Source organism: Erpetoichthys calabaricus, chromosome 16 (genome assembly GCF_900747795.2).
Source record: "Erpetoichthys calabaricus chromosome 16, fErpCal1.3, whole genome shotgun sequence".
Lineage (NCBI taxonomy): Eukaryota > Metazoa > Chordata > Cladistia > Polypteriformes > Polypteridae > Erpetoichthys > Erpetoichthys calabaricus.
The window spans coordinates 56,217,436-56,234,933 of record NC_041409.2 but is presented as its reverse complement, the minus strand read 5'-3'; the positions used below and the strand labels follow the sequence as shown (position 1 = coordinate 56,234,933).

The following is a 17,498-nucleotide window of genomic DNA, read 5'->3' as shown; positions in this document are numbered from 1 at the left end:
TTTAACCAGTCATGTAACTTTTACTGATTTGCCAGAACTCAACATCTAAATTTCTGTGAGTGGGAGCAGTGACAAATTATTTTAAGACAAGCCTTTGGAATTACCAAAGTGAAACTTTACCTTCACTTCCAGTGCCAATAAACAATGTAGTAACACTGAATACTCACTACTACTACTACTACTTTACATTTATATAGCACTTTTCTCACTACTCTAAGTGTTCTCCACTCACTACTAGTATATAATACTATTAAATGAGTCAGATTCTTTATTTAAATAGTTGGTATTTTGATGATGCTAGGGATCTGCACTGGCAATCGGAAGGTTGCCGGTTCGAATCCTGTAAATGCCAATAGGGACTCTGCTCTGTTGGGCGCTTGAGCAAGGCCCTTAACCTGCAATTGCTGAGCGCTTTGAGTAGTGAGAAAAGCACTATACAAATGCAAAGAATTATTATTATTATTAATTATTATAGTAGGTCATCTAATGTCTCAAATGTAATGGCCTCAGAACTCCCCAAACTCAACCTTGCAGGGAAAACTCAAGGAACAGATAGCAAATAATTTAGAAATTATACAAAAAATGTAAATTATTATTAACATTTCAGTACCTCTTGTGGAATCAGTTTTCCTTTCTGTTGAATAATTTTGTCGTAAAGATTCCCACCTGAAAAAAGTGAATGAAAAACACTGTTTTTACCCTGAAATGTCCCCAAATTAATTTTCTATTTATTCCAAACCATGCTTACAGGGATCATAAGTCAGAAGGATCATGCACAAACAGTTTGCTGCAGAGTACACTTTTTCATACACTTAACACTCATTCACACTTGAACAATGTAGACTAGCCACCTAATCTAACATGCACCTCTTTGGAATGGAAACCAGTATAACCCATTCAAACAGTGGCAGATAGGGAACTTAAGATAACTGTCCTAATACTAATGTTAAGTGTCAAATAAAAATAAAGTTTACCATTTGAAAGGTAAAAGTGGGAAAGAAGGAGATATCATGATTCAAAACTTGACTATTTTATAAATTATACACCCTAAGAAATGTAAACATCTAGGGGTTCCTTAATCAATATGGTTTTCAGCTACAATTTCAGAAGGATGTGCAACAGCATATACAGGATATTCAGTTTTTTTTCTTTTTTTAAATTTATTTATAAAATTATTTTCTTCACATGTTGTTATATGCTAGCATTTTGCTTCCACCAATTTATTGCCACAGGCACCAACGTTGATTAGGTATTTGCAAATGATGTCTGCATTTACAAAGGCAATATACCATAGAAAGAAAGTTGGCAGAGATACAAAAATGTAGCCTAAAGTAAACATACATTTGTAGTTATTTTAACTTTAATGTTCTTCTATCTACTATAGATATAATATATTGCTGTCCGAATGGAAAAATTCTACCAGGAGCAAGAGTGGAATCTTATAATAAATCTCTAATTCAGAGAAAGGCTCACATGAGTAGTGACAGAGAACTGCTGCAAGGTACTTTGGAAGATTATGAAATAATATGGTTATAAACTGTAAATGTTTACATATTCAACTTAAATTTGATACTGTATTAATAAAAAGAAACAATAGTCTAATGTGCTTTTTATAAAGTATATGTAATGATACAGGTATCCTAGAAGGGCCCTTGTTTAGGAGCTTCTGAAGTTCTGTTTCATTCCATGTCCTCATAGTTATGAATATAAGAAATAAAGACATATGGAAAACAGCAGAACACTTTAATTTTCTACATGTATTTTTTACTACACTATGAACAAAGCTAAAGTGACATTTGATACCCTTACCATATATTGAAGAGATCATTACTTACCATTGCAGTATTCAAGCTCAATCAGAAGAGTGTTCTTGTCCAGGAAGTGGTTGTAATAGCCTACAATGTTATCATGTTGCAGAACAGACAGAATGAAAATTTCGTTCATGGCATCACCCCTCTCTTTTTCTGAAAGGCGATTAAGATCTATTTCTTTCCAAACTACCAATAAATTATCCTAAGAAAGGAAATAAACAGGAAAAAGTTTTAAGATGGAAACAAAGAGAAAATTACAAGTTAAAATATTAATAAGAATATTCATTTATAATTAAAAATAATTTAAATACCATTTACTATTAGGCAAGATGCCCATAAACTCTTCGCCAGGTGCCTACCCAGAAGGTATGTTTCTATAAAAGGGAATACAACCTACACTCAGAAATCATTATGAGCATTTCTGAGTCTTAACCACAAGTGTTACCTTGAAGAAGGATTAAAGAAAACATGCGTGACATTCATTGTCTACTTTTAACAGCTGTCAAAAGTCTTTTAACATGTTCATACATGAAACAAAAAGACACATACCTTGGTATGCATAACTGACGAAAAAAGAAATAAAAACAAAAAGATCAGTCATGAATATGGTTTGGGTGGTACACCAGTTTAGTGGTTAGCACTTTTGCTTTACAACTCCTTGGACCTAGGTTTCATTGCTGGCCTGGTCACTGTCTAAGTGATGTTTATACAAGGGATAATAAAAAAGGGCATTGAACCTGCACTTGAAGCAGTTATTCTACAATGATGATTTTGTATACAATTATGTATTTATGTAAAATTATATAACATTTGTGGCTTATAGTTTTCTTGTTTCAAAAGAAAGTCAACAAAATTATGTATTGTGCTATTACTGATTTTCTACAGCACAATACACGCTCAGAGATTCATTCTTGTCTACTAAACATGTACAAAGACAAAAGGACCTCATGTATAAAACTTGCTTACGCCCGAAAATGCATGTAAGCCATTTCTTATGCAAAAGGCAGGATTTATAAAACACAAACTTTCCTTGGAAACTGGCTTTAAATTATGGAAAGTTTCAACCACCTGTAAAAGTCAACAGAGACTCTGTTGCCATTTTAGATTAGATTATTTATTTATAAAAGCACATTTAAAACAACAGAGGTTGTGCCAAGGTTCTGAACAAAGAAGCATTAAAATAAACACAATGCAAACAATCATGCAAAAGCAGATTAATAAAACAACCAATTATAACATCCACTACAATCCCATTATACATAGTCAAAGGCGGAAGAAAACAAGTAGGTCTTATGCAGACTTTTAAAAACCTCGATAGAGGATGAAGACTTGATGTGAAAAGGCAAGTCATTCCAAAGCCTAGGAGCAATAACTGAGAAAGCTCTGTCTCTCCTAGACTTCAGCCGAGATCTTGGAACTACAAGGAGTAGTTGTCCAGATGACCTCAATGCTCTAGAAGCCACACAGGAGTGAAGGCGGTCACAGATGTATTTGGAACAAGACCATGCAAGGCTTTAAAAACAAATAAGATTTTAAAAATCAATGAGACACCTAATTGGTAGCCTGTGGAGAGAGGCTAAAATGGGGGAGATATGATCATTTTTTCTCAATCCAATTAAGAATCTAGCTGCAGCATTTTGAACCAGCTGAAGGTGTGACAGAGAAGATTTTGGCAGTCCCACATATAAGGAATTACAATAATCTAGCCGAGATGTAATAAAGGTATGAATGACTGTTTCCAAGTCCTTCTGTGAAAGAAAGGATTTTAGTTTAGAAATATGCCTCATTTGGTAAAAACTGGACTTTACTACAGTGGAGATTTGTTTTACCTAGGTTTCTGACACCATTATGTATCATTGGTGCCATGGAGCCTAACTGAGAGCCGATTTCAACTGCAGATGTGGTAGGACCAAAAATGACCTCTGTTTTATTTTCGTTTAATTGTAAGAAAATTTTGTGCCATCCAATATTTAATATCCTCAAAGCATTTCAAAAGGTTTTTTACAGATGAAGTGATGTCACAACTAACTTTGAGGTACAGCTGGGTATCATCAGCATAACAATGATACGAGACATCATGTTTGTAAAAGATGGCCCTCAAGGGGAGCAGATTATGTGAAAATAGATAATAATAAAAATAAATTTAAAAAATATAAATATAATCCAAATATATAAATATAAATAATATAAATAGATCATTTTAGCAACTGTAGGCAGCAAAACATTGAAGTGAACAGAAAATCATGTTTCATTGTGCATTTCAATGACGTGTCGGTCACATTCTGATGTCTATCCATCTATCCATTTTTTAACACCGTTCTTCTAAACCTGTAAGAGAACAGGGATTACCTGTTACCTGATTTAGCTCAAAACTCCAAGAGGTCAACTGTTAACATCTAAATCAACTTACAAGTCAGTCATCATCATGAAAAAGGGCACAGATATCACTGAAAATATTTAAATGACAGCAAACATGTTTTAAGTTTGTTTTCCACATATTTCAATTATGGCAAAATAAGTATTTTTTTTTTTTTTTTTTAAGGATTCAGAAAATGTGCACATAGAGTAATATTCAAATGTATCTTAGTTAACGAATTTGAAAGCTGGAATGCTTTATGTTATTTATTTGCTTCCATCAGTGACAGACAGAACATTTTTGTTTTTCTAAATATTTTTCTCACAGGGATATGCAACACATGTCATGGAAATTTGCTCAAAGCACCATGTCGCTGTATGTATTGGCAGGCATAAGCCACAGCCACATGCAGTACCTTTTAATCACTAATTGCTAACTACTGAGGATCTGTTTGCTGACATGAGGGTCTATCGGGCAAAAAAAGAGGAAAATACTGAATACGAAATATACAAGTTAAAATAATCTCAATAAATTCTCAATAAATAAATAAATCTGAAACAGTGAACTAGTCTGTAACTGAAAAATTGTACAGATTACCTTTTTAAAGGACGGATGACGTGCAAGATAGTTGCTTTGGAGAGGATGGATTATAGTACTGTATGTATTTGTTGATCCATTCATTCCCTAAACCTGATTATTCAGGGAAGGGGACAGCTACAGCCTATCCTAGCATGCAACAGGTACAGGTAGAAGCAACCCCTGTATGCAGTGCCAGCCCACTGCAGGGAAAACACGCACATACACATATATCAGTGTAGGAATTAGTATTGTCAGTTCATCTAACCTGCTTGTCTTTGGACTGTGGGAGGAACATGGAGCAAAATGGGGAGCCATGTGCAAACTCCATACAAAATGGGGAGTCATGTGCAAACCCCATACAGGTAATACCCAGGACATAACCCCCAGAGTCCTCAATAGAAAGCAGCAGCGCTACCGTTGTGTCAATGTGTGACAACATATTTACATTAACCGTGGCCTTAAAAATTGAGGGAACAAAAAAAAAAAGTATTTGAGACTTATTTTAGTACTTTATTTGAGACTTGTTTTAGTAACATGATGCATCTGTTTAGGGGAAGCAGATCCCCCTGGCCAATCCTTAAACTTCACCAAATGTTAGTAATACCAGAGGTTCACATTCACTGACTTTCATCTCCCATGGTTTTAAAGTAAAAAACATGTCTCTGGAACATGGCCAAATTGTTATGCTGATTAGGTCATGAATATTCAAAATGAGAGCTTTGAAGGCCACACATGGTTACTGGCAGGAGGTAACAGAGTGGCTAAAAGTGCAAACACAAGCATAGTTCTAAGTTGATTTGAGATTTATAAAGGAACTTGGGGTGGGACTTTATAACTTACTTTTTTTTGTGCAATGCCATTTTTGCCTTTCTTGCATAAGTGAAATTTTATATGGAACCTAAGCAGAGTTTTACACACGAGGCCCCATTCCTTCATACAGTATGTCACAGTCAAGAGATTAGCTGCAGAATTCTGTTGCAGTAGCTGCACACCTATTAGAAAGTCTAGTAAAGGTCTAGTAAAGGTCTGCCCAGAATTTAACACTGACAGCAAAAGAAAATGTCGCTGTTGGATTAATTGTAATGAAGAATCAAAGAGTGGGTAAAATAGCAGACATTACTGTAATTATGAACTAGTAAAACCCATTATTCATAACAACTAAAATGTTAGTTATGTGCTCATTGGGTGCTAAGAATATAGACTCCTGAAATGAAGTGCTACTACATCAAAAATTCCAAGGAGGCTCATGAGCTTATTAATTCAGACTGGAAGAAATTTCAAAAGAATTCCAATACTGGGGCTAAATCTAAAATACATCATTTTGACCTTGAGTCTAATCAACAATCAGAATAATAAAAGAATGGTTATTCTCTAATACCAAAGAAATTCATGTTGTAAGGCACTGCGAACAAGATCATGAGCAAAATTTTTCATGGATGTTGAGGACAGAACAAGCAAGACAACCATAGGATACGCACGGCATAGCCATGCCCACCAACTCACAGAGACCCGCCCACCAATGCTAAGACCATGGGATACGATGACAACTCACAGAGCCACGCCCGCCGACAACACAGAGCCCCACCCACCAACAATTCACTAAGCAGCCGACCATGGCACACACGCGACAACAATTCGAGTGAGAGCGAAAGCATTTGCCAAGAATGTTTTCATTAATCAAGAATGAAAGTCGCAGGTTCGAAGACGGTCACATACTGTCGTAGTTCCGACCATAAACGATGCCGACAGGTGATCCGGCGGCGTCATTCCCATGACCCGCCGGGCGGCCAACCGGGTAACCAAAGTCTTTGGGTTCCGGGGGGGAGTATGGTTGCAAAGCTGAAACTTAAAGGAATTGATGGAAGGGCACCACCAGGTGTGGAGCCTTTCACTTAATTTGACTCAACACGGGAAACCTTACCCGGCCCGGACACAGAGAGGATTGACAGATTGATAGCTCTTTCTCGATTCTGTGGGTGGTGGTGCATGGCCATTCTTAGTTGGTAGAGTGATTTGTCTGGTTAATTCAGAAAACGAACAAGACTCCCGCCTGCTAAATAGTTACGTGACCCAAGAGCGGTCAGCGTCCAACTACGTAGAGGGACAAGTGGCTTTCAGCCACATGAGATTGAGCATTAACAGGTCTGTGATGCCCTTGGATGTCCAGTACTGCAAGCGCGCTACACTGAATGGATCTACATGTGTCTACCCCGGCGCCGAGAGACGTTGGTAAGCCGTTGAACCCCATTCGTGCTGGAGACCGGGGCTTGCAATTGTTCCCCACGAACGAGGAATTCCCAGTAATTGCGGGTCATACACTCGCACTGATTACGTCCCTGCCCTTTGTACACACCCCCCCCTCGCTACTACCATGGTCGGGTTACTTGGTGGATTATATATAGAAAAGCAGCCGGAACCACAAAGAACAATGAAAACACAACGTGGCTCAGAGGTGCATGTGGACTGTAGCAGAGACAAAAGCGACATGAGGCGATGTTTGGAAAATGAACAGTCAACGTGACTCACAGGTGCATGTGGACTGTACACAGGCGAAAGCAACTCAGGTGAGGAGTTGGGGGCGGGCACAGGAGCAGGCAGTTTGTACTGAATGATGATTGTATGTTGGTTCGTAGCATGCATTGTTGCAATGTTACTTTTCTTGGTGGTTTATTAAATTACAAATTTTTCAAATTTTCATTTTTTCCCTGTGCTTAAAAATCATTAAAAAAGCGGCATGATTATGCGGCATATGCTACGCCGCGGGTTGGCTAGTCCTAAATAATTTACAAAGGCTACTCTGCAAAGCTCTGATTTCAAATATATGCTACTCTCACCCTATTCTCTACACCTGCTTCTGTGTTACTACCATCTATTTCCTAAGCTGAATGACTAACTCTGGTGGCTGCATTACGACCAAGATGTCAAGTCAGCTAAAGCAGAGCGTTTGCACAACCATAACAAAACATTTGAGTAGTATAGAATAGACTTGTAAATAGCAAAAAAGTGCATTAGTGTTCACTTGGATTATGTTCAAAAATAAAACTTGTTTGGATTTGCTGGCATTTCTCTACTGTAGATGTCAGGCTTAAAACCTTTGATTACTCATTGTTCTTTCTTCTTGTATCTGCTTGGGGATTCTTGCGGAGCAAAAGATGGGTTAAGTGTCAATAAAACACAGGCTCCTAACTGAGCCAAATGATTAAGTGAATGACTCTGAATGTGTCCTGTCATTTTATTTATCACTGGTTTTGGGCCTGAGCCCAATGCTGCCAGAAGAGGCTCTGACTGCTCAGGAATGCAATGGGAAAAAATTAGAATAAAAAAATTGAGTGATCCTGTTTCCATTGACTTTGCTGTGGAACCAAACAAAGCCACTTACCCTACCAGTTTTCACAAATCTATAAATAAATAAATAAACAACTGTCCTAGAGATTGACCTAAAACTTTTCTTTCATTTTGGACTGAATAAAAAAATGAGCAAATATAACATTAAAACTAAGGTCGGCACAGTGGTAGCACTGCTGCCTCGCAATAAGGAGACCTGGGTTCACTCCCTGGTTCCTCCCTGCACAGAGTTTGCATGTTCTCCACGTGTCTGCATGGGTTTCCTCCGGGTGCTCTGGTTTCCTCCCACAGTCCAAAGACATGGGAGATCCTAAATTGTCCCTAGTGTGTTCCCTGCGGTGGGCTGGCACCCTGCCCGGGGTTTGTTCCTGCCTTGCGCCCTGTGTTAGCTGGGATTGGCTCCAGTAGACCCCCGTGACCCTGTGTTAGAATATAGCGGGTTGGAAAATGACTGACTGACATTAAAACACATATTACGGGATGGAAAAACACTTAACAAAACTTACCAAACATAAAAAACTGCTGAAATAGCACATGAAGTGACACACTGTATGTTTAAATGCAGCTAGTTATTTCATTCAACGTACAGTAATGTAACTTGTTCAGCTTCAGTAAATGTGAGTTGGAAAGGCAGTGAACAGAAGGTGTTGTGATAAAAAGAGCTCCACATAATGTTCTTCTGCGTCCAGGCCAATGTCAATGGAGTGTAAAAGATATCCAAACAATTTGTTTATTGGTCCACAACACACATGGGAGAAACATAGAAAGGAAATGCACAAAGTATCAAAATAAACACCAGAAACAAAAACAATTCTGCCACTTTAAGCCTTCTTATAAAGATCTTGAACCTCATCAGGCAGAATCACTTTCCCATTTTTTCATTACTGTAATAACTCTCTTCTTCATATTCTGTCTCTCTCTCTTCTTTTCTCTAACTCTCTATCCTGTCTAATTTGGCCTTGCAGCAGTGTGCCCTTGCACTAGCTCACCTTCCAACTTCTCTACTGAATGATCATCTGGTGCATCATAGCTTTCAAAAAGAACACTGGGCCCACTTCCAGGTTTGGTCCTTGAATATTTGTTATGTTAGAGATGGGTCTATAAAGTCCTCTAGCTATCAAGGCACAAGACCCTGTGCCAGAGCATAACAGCACCATATTCCTGCTCAGACTTCAAAAGCCCAAGACAATGCACACAGCACACTTAAACCCACCTAATCCAATTCAGGATCAAGGGGAGCTATAGCATATCCCAGCAGCACTATGCAAAAGGCAGAAAACAGCCCTGAACAGGACGCCACCTCCATTGCAGTTTCCTCTTACACTCACATTGTCACTCACAATCAAGCCAGTTTGGAATACCTGAATAACCTAACCATCAAGTCTTTAATGAAGAAAACTGGAGTACCCTGAGGAAATTTCAAGGGAAGAATGCGTAAACTGCACATGAACGACAACAGGGTGTGCAATTCCAACATGATCCTGGACCTGTGACACAGTAGCAGTACCCAATGAAACACTTTTCCGCCCACTATGAAGCTGTATATTAACATTGTATTATAATAAAAGCTTTTGTTTCCTGCCCTGTTAAAACTGCAACATAGTCTCATATAGTATCAAGTAACATTATGCTGTCTCCTAGTAGCTTGGAGAGAATATAACAATTTCCTGCTGCTTCCCCAAAGCCTGCCATTTATTGTTATTATTTTTTATACACTATTAATCCCTGAGGGTAAATTGTCTTTTTGCGTGACCTTTTGGAGGTCAGAGTGCAGGGTCAGCCATCGTAGAGCACCCCTGGAGAACTTTTCAAGTTAAGGGCCTTTTTTTGTACATATGCTGCTGGGTAGTGGCCATTTGACTACACAGGTGTGTAAAGGTGAATTCTGGTAACTCCTGTCGGTTCCCTGCTCTTGCTGACCACCTTAATGCACTCTACTTCTCTCCTGTGTTACCTAGGTGCATCATGTACACCAGACAATGCTTTGCCTGTCATATGACCCTACATAGGGTCTAACATGTTTCACTGTATTTTAAAAAAGTGATTTTACAAAACTTAAATTAATTGCTGGTTTTATTGTGACAGTGTCATTATTGTTTCCTTAAGTGCCTTGTAAGTCACTCAGGAAATGTAGTTCCCCATCCCCATCAATTAATTTATGTTCTGATAATGCTTCATGTATCATAGGGTTTTAAGAAGCCATCTGGAATAGACTGCAGTGTTTCCCCTACCATTTAAATTAGTCAGTGACCTGCACCTGTAACCTACAGCCTCCAACTCCATTGAGAAAAGTCTTTGCAGCATCCTATCTTGCAATTAACTAAAAATATTTATTAAATAACTGAATTTTCAAAGGGAGTACACTGCAACCAAGTTGTCTTTGATGTTTGTTTGTTTACTTCCATCTGGTGCTCCTATTTTTATTCCAGAATTCTTTACACCAAATGGCTGAGAAAATGACCCTACTTTTGTGTGACACATGCAGTGCAATATATGACTTGAAGCCAATATAAAAACAGAAACAATCTTGTAAATAGTGATGGACTGCAAATCGCATAAGGTGCAACTAAGAAGTGGAGAAATTTTATCAACTGTGGTCCTTAAATTAAAAATTCCTTCCATATAAAACTTATTTCAAACAACAGTGACAACAGTATTCTGTCCTACTTCTTACAGTTATAAAATGTATGTATTGTGTAACAATCAGGTGCATTCAAGGTTTTAGTTAAGTGTTTTGAAAGCTGTATTTTATATATTTGTTTACTTCATTAAATTGCAAAATCACATTTTTGTGTATTAAATATTTTTGTAATAAAAAGAGTCATATTCAAAAATAACAGCAATGACTGAAAGCTCATCCAGTCCAGAGACCAGAGAAGTTCTTTTCCACCACTATGAGAATAAAATGTTCAGAAAGGAAATTCATAATACACATTTGACACAATTTATTCAATTTTTTAAAATCTGCATGAGTGCCTTTTTTATGTTGGTATGGCTACTTTGATTTTTATTCAATTAAAAAAAATGAATGTCTTATTAATTGACATGCATTTTGTAATTTGAATCAATTTAAAATTTTCATGAATGCCTTTTTTGTGGGTATACTATTTACTGTAATTTAATTCACAATGTGTACATATTCATTCTGCATTGTAAAATGTTGTTCTTCAAATTATTAATTTCATTGCTTCTATTATTTAAATATTTATCAGTTGCACTTCCCTAAGAAACCACAACCATAAGGCCGGAGTTATACTTCACGCGACGCGACGCATGCTGCAGCGGACGCTCCTGCTACGCAAGCGTTGAAGTGTTTATACTTGCGCGTGTACTTTACGTAAATCTGGAGGAATCCGCCAGGTGGCAGTGCGAGGTATTATCACGGTGAGAACATGTTTATCTTCTCTGTGTTGTGAATTGCCTAGAACACCCATTAAATTCCGATGACACCTTACCGCAATATCTCTGAAAAGGATGTTTATTGATTAAATCCAGGGATGTGTCCATTCCAGCAAGCACTGGGCATGAGTGAGAAACAATCCCTGGACGATGCCTCGGCTCATCGCAAGGTGAATACAAGCACACACATACACTAGCGTCATTTTAGTGGCACCAAATCCCCAAATCTGCATATCTTTGGAAGGAAACTGGAGCACACTGAGGAAACCCAGCAGGAAAACGTGTAAACTCCAGGCAGGGAGTATCAGTGACATGACTCCCTGCAAGACAGCAGCGCTAACGCTCCGCCACTGTGTCACCTCATGTGTGTGATTATTAACAGTATTCATTATTTACACGAAATTACCGATTTATCTGTAAAATGTAATATACATACTTTAATGCTTTTCATCATGAAAGTGATATCAAGTATAAATCTAAGGATTCTATATGTGCAGGGAGTTGGAATATCATACATTTAATGTGCTCAGTGTGGCGATTTATTGCTGGCGATTTGCTGCTGTCAGGAGCAGAGGAAGCCCTAGAAAAAAAGATGCCACAGAAGATGGTATGTGAGAATTTTAAAACGTATCGTGTCATTACGATCGGGAATATGCGACGCTTGAATATAAAAGCACCATGAATACATCTGTATGTCGGCATTTTGCTTCACCACATCGAACCATTTATCAAATATCGAAGCGCGCACACCGATCTCGTAGGATCCGCAAAACGGCTTTCTGTCACATGTAGATAGTAAACAGAGACTCTGATGTCACATTCCAACTTTTAGCACACTGCGCCCCCCGACTTTTTGCTGGTACTGCAACTCGCACACGCATCGTGTTAATTTCTGGGGACCTGCTCAGAGGACGCATCAAATGAACGCTCAGAATGCGTGGCGGCCATGATGCGGGCGCGTACACGTTCTGAGCGTGAAGTATAAATGAGCCCTAACTCCTCACCTGGCTACAAACCAATGTCATCCACTAATTAATTTTTTTAGAGGGAAATACTGGATTGACTTTCACTTTGTGAAAAAAAATAATAAAATAAGACTATATGCCAAGAGATGCTACTTATATAAGCTCTTTTAAAAAAAATTTTACTTTTGTTAAATATACTAGATTTTAAAAGATGACTACATTTTAATTTTTTTTCCATTTTGCACCTCTAAGGTTTTATAAAGTAACTAATTCACAATTTTGGAAGACTTAAATAAAACACACAACTTCCTGGTGCTGAGACTGTGTCTATTATGGTGACATGCAGATACACCTTTTCATTTTAGATACCAATTATTGTTTTTCCTAATCAAACATCCAGTTTTCTAGATATTTAAAACCATTCAATTGTACTGTTCAAAACTGAAAAAAATTCAATTTATTGATTTAATATATGGTAATTTATCTGTAATGTAATAATCTGTGTCTGTTGTGTCCTTGCAGAGTAACTTGTACCATCTCTGTATATTTTTGCACCAGTGGGACTAGCAACTCAAATTGCACAAGGAATTGCACTGATGACAGTTACCAGTACAGCACAACCAAATTCATTTATCATTTTTTTCATTCTCAATAAAATTGTACTTTTCAAAGTACTAGGGTATGAAGTAACCCCCTTGGCTCTGTGCTAATTCAGCAGAACTGCAGATGATCTCGGTATTGTAGATGTTAGGAAAATCCTGCATTTCACTGCATAGATTATGTCCCAAAACACTGTGATCATCACTTGTTTCAGTAACATGACACTGCACCTTCACGCTGACACTTGTAAACTGCACAGGAGCCATTTTTAAAATTGAAAAGTGTAGCTAAGTCAGTTACTGCAGCACAAATAGATATGTAGGGAGGAAATTCAAGATTCCAGGTAAACAAGAAACAAACTGGCTGAGAATTTAAAATGAATCATAATCAATTACTGCTTTCTTCCTATGATAAAACGTTGATTACTAGATATAAAGGAGCAACTTTATTGCTCCAAAACTAAAACAAAAAAAAAATATTTGGTCAGTCTCTAAATTACAGAATACTAGTAACTTATATGTTACTTTGGATTTAAGTTTCAGCTAAACAATATATATATATATATATATATATATATATATATATATATATATATATATATATATATATATATATATATATATATATATATATAGTTAGGTACAATTAAGTAATTGATTACTTGTGAAATTCATTTAAAAAGTACTTGTTTTAATTGCAAGAATGGGTATTTCCTTGACCTTGTTTGTGTTCTTCATTTTATTTTGGTCACTTGTGGATAAAGACGCAGAATCAGTAAAGGGAACACTACAAATCATTAGAACATAAATAAGACCTTTTTAAATAAAATGCTTTGATAAAAGAAAAACATTTAATAACATTAATAACAAAAGTAAAAGGCATTCCAGCAAACTCAATGATGAGTAAATTAAAGCTCACTGTGCCACTGCGTTACTAAGAAGGGCTTTAGGTAGCAGAATTTTTCTCACTGTTCATTAACAAAAAAAAAATTTCATATCAAAATAACTGTGCAAAAAGAAGAACATTAGTTTGATGTAAACAGAAAAATGTGTATTAATTTATGATACAAATTTATGTTTCTATATTTTTGCCAATATTAAATACTCCCATACATTTCAGAGAAAACAGTTAAAAAGATAGCAGGAACTAATCTGTGTGATATGACTGATAACAAAAACTAAGACATTTCAGATCATACATGAATTTTGGTGCTTGATTCCCCAACACATTAGGACTGAGGAAAATAGACCAGATCTGAGGAATCTTGATTTTCATTAATATGATATTTCAGTGAATGCCTTAGGCCTACAGAGATCATGGACTTCACTAATAATGTGCAAAATTTAGCGTGTAACTGATGAGAAGATAAGTGTGAATCACAAAGAATAGAAATTAAGTACTTTTTTTTCCATGCAAGTGAGGAGATTCCCATAACAGTCACTATAATATAAAAAATAAACCTAGTGTTCACTGGAATTGTAAATTAGGCAATTAAACGACAGAGGGCTAATAAGGAATTTCTCATTGTAATTAAATTTTTGTGATTTACAGGGAACATAAATCAGGATGTGGCAACAGAGCACTTAAGGGCATGTTGCAAAACCAGGCATTGTTTATCTTTTTTACAAACTTTAACTACATTACAGTCTCCAATTGCATGAACATGGTACAGGAAGTGTTTTGTAAATCACAAGCATTTGCAAGTGCTGTATGATTCTAATGGTTGCTAAAGCATTAAGTTGCCAGTTAACCAAAGGCTTGAATATTTATTAAAACTCAAACACAGGAGGAAATCCAAATCTTACCAAAGTTAAAAAAACAAATACAGTACAACTTAACTTTTATATTTGGTACATGTATAATACTGAAGTGTCTGTCAACCCTGATCAAAGTGGTTTCCAATAATGGATTCTCTGATTAGTGCCAAGACCCTCACACTCGACAACTCCCACATCCTCCTAACTCAATACTCAGATTTTGTAGACAATCATGACATCTTATATTACCTTAGCTCAATAGCAATCTAAGCTATCAACTGTGAAAGCTCACTTGTGAAAAACTTTTCCATTTGGGGTCTGTTCTTTTATTTAAGATGGGAATGTGTATATGGGTAGACAGAGGCTGCACACCTGTTAATAACGGTAATCTATTTTCTAAGACAACAAGGGGTGCTGAAGTTCATGCCAACTGCATTGGACCCTCACTAATAAAACTGGTCTGCACAAAACACAATGTACTTTATAGATTTAGATATGCTGAATTCAAGACTGGAATTTCCCCACCACAAACTGTTTCCATGAGATTATCAGATCTAGTGAAAACACAGTTTTGAAGAAAGAAAAAAAAAGGTTGATTTTTTAAAATATGTTACATTTGTGTTATGGCAAAAATATATTTCATGCTCAGAGTATTATTTGAAGTATGCCAGTCTTCCTTGTCAATAACATTAGTTGAGGGGGAAAGAACACAAAATAAAGTATTTGCTAAACATGTTTGCTCTGTCATTTATGCTTTCTCTTTTTATTCTCTGAAAACAGCCATAATGCATATTTATAAGATTAAAAAGATGCCTTTTTAAATTTTCCAGAAGAGAAAAAGTTGTTTTTTAAACGGTTTTAACAGAAATATGCAATATACCAGCTAACAGGTAAGCAAAAGGTAAAAGAATACACACCCTTTCTTTACTGAGATAACAAGTTGCTCGGTTAGAGGTTCTACCAAGACACTGCTCAAATAGAGGGATGTTATAATGGAAAGTGGGGAACTCTGTTAGCAGGCATCTGTTGTTCTTTCCATGGTGAAACACCTTCAGATGATTTATTATTAAGGGAAAAACTACCTTTTAAACTAAATAATTATATTTAAAGCAATTATGTGTAATTTATATATATGTTCAAGTCTAAAAATAACTTTAAAAATATATAATATATATTACGTTTTTTCTCTAAAATAGTTAAATGTCACTTTAAACCTTCAGCTGTCAAAAACTAGATCCACTGAGAAATTCTGTCGCCAGATTTGTATTTGGCACAACCAAATTTTGGATGAACAGCTAACATTTCTGACGGGAGCCCTTCTTTTTCTCTTGCCGACCGGTATAATCCACGCAGGACTGACGAGGGTCCATAATCGCGCACACTCACTCCTGCCCATTTTAGAGTCGCCAGTAAACCTAATATACGCGTTTTCGACGGTGCAGAAACAACCCCATGGAAACACAAAAAGAACATTTCATCTACAGCCCACAGAGTGACCAATTAATTCTTAAAACAAGTGAATGTCTGTATAAACGGATATTAAAAGGAATCGTGCTATACAATTCGTTTTGTTTATGCCATTCGAAGTCGTTTCCACAAACAAATAAGAAGACAATCAGCTGTCAATCAGTGCCATAGAAATCGGACTCACCTCGGCTCTCTTGTACAGGTTCGCTTCCCCGAAGGCTCCTCTCCCCAGCAGTCGGATCGGGATGTAGTGCAGTTTTTCCTGCTCTCCAGTGAAGGAACCGGAGGCAGACCGAGATCCAGATCGGCTTAGTTCGCTTCCAAAATCAGAATTCAATGAATCAAAGTGCCTCTCATAATCTTCAAGCGACATTTTGTAAATTTATTTAAATACGACACTTAAAACGTGATAGAGTATTAAACACAGCAACGTGAGAGGATGATTTCAGTATTACGTAGAAAAGTTTCCCCGATGGCACACTGTTGAAAAATAGGGCTCATGTACAGTGTCGTCCACGTTTTTTCAGCTTATATCACCTCGCGAAACAAGAATGCATGTGTCGACATTATCAAGGGTTCGTCCTTCCTTTCATGTGTTGCACGTCTCCAGAAGCAGTCGCGCTCTTGACAGCTGAATAGCCGGGCTGCTCGACTGCTGTGCAGAAGTTAAGTCCTCGGGGGCCACAAGACGGTGACCTGCTCCTCCGCTTCGGGACTTCGTGCACCCAGCAAGTCTACCGCTGGTCCACTCTCTTGTCTTCTCCACGTGTGAACCAGTCGATGCATTTAAAAGTACAGAGTGGTCAGCTCAAACTTTCTCGATGACTCCATCTTACCTTTGCAAACCACGAAGACCCGGAAGTGGTTCCGCGGACAGGCGGCGGCATACTGTGCAAAGCAAGCGCGCGCGCGGGCAGCAGCCTATCTATTTGTGCGCTCTCTCTCTCTGTCTCTGTGTTCTCGCGGCGTGCGGCAGGTTGTATTTGAACCTACGATATCTTGTGGAGCGAAACAGTAATCTGTTTAACTAAGAATTTTAACTCGTGGTCATGGAAGGCCACAGTGATTGCTAAGGATGGGCGATACCACTGTTTTTGAAGTCGATACCGATACAAGTATTTTATGTGTCAGATTTTCGATACTGATACCGATACAGAGTATTTTTTATAAAGCTTAGGAATTTGTTTTCAAATGATGATAGTGTTCAGAATGGCTAATA

The 17,498-nt window shown here is 37.3% G+C and overlaps 1 protein-coding gene across 1 annotated transcript in view; it reads right to left on the bottom strand.

Moving 5' to 3' along the window:
• The window catches only part of LOC114667019 (serine/threonine-protein kinase Nek9), a 65,705-nt gene extending 48,560 nt beyond the window's left edge, over window positions 1–17,145 (bottom strand). The window contains exons 1-3 of the mRNA XM_028822089.2: window positions 16,464–17,145; window positions 1,836–2,013; window positions 611–666 (exon numbers count right to left, since the gene is read on the bottom strand). Of these exons, the coding sequence (XP_028677922.1) occupies window positions 611–666; window positions 1,836–2,013; window positions 16,464–16,652 (423 nt within the window). The 5' untranslated portion in view covers window positions 16,653–17,145. The remainder of the gene's footprint in view (window positions 1–610; window positions 667–1,835; window positions 2,014–16,463) is intronic.
• Between the last annotated feature and the right edge of the window lie 353 nt (window positions 17,146–17,498).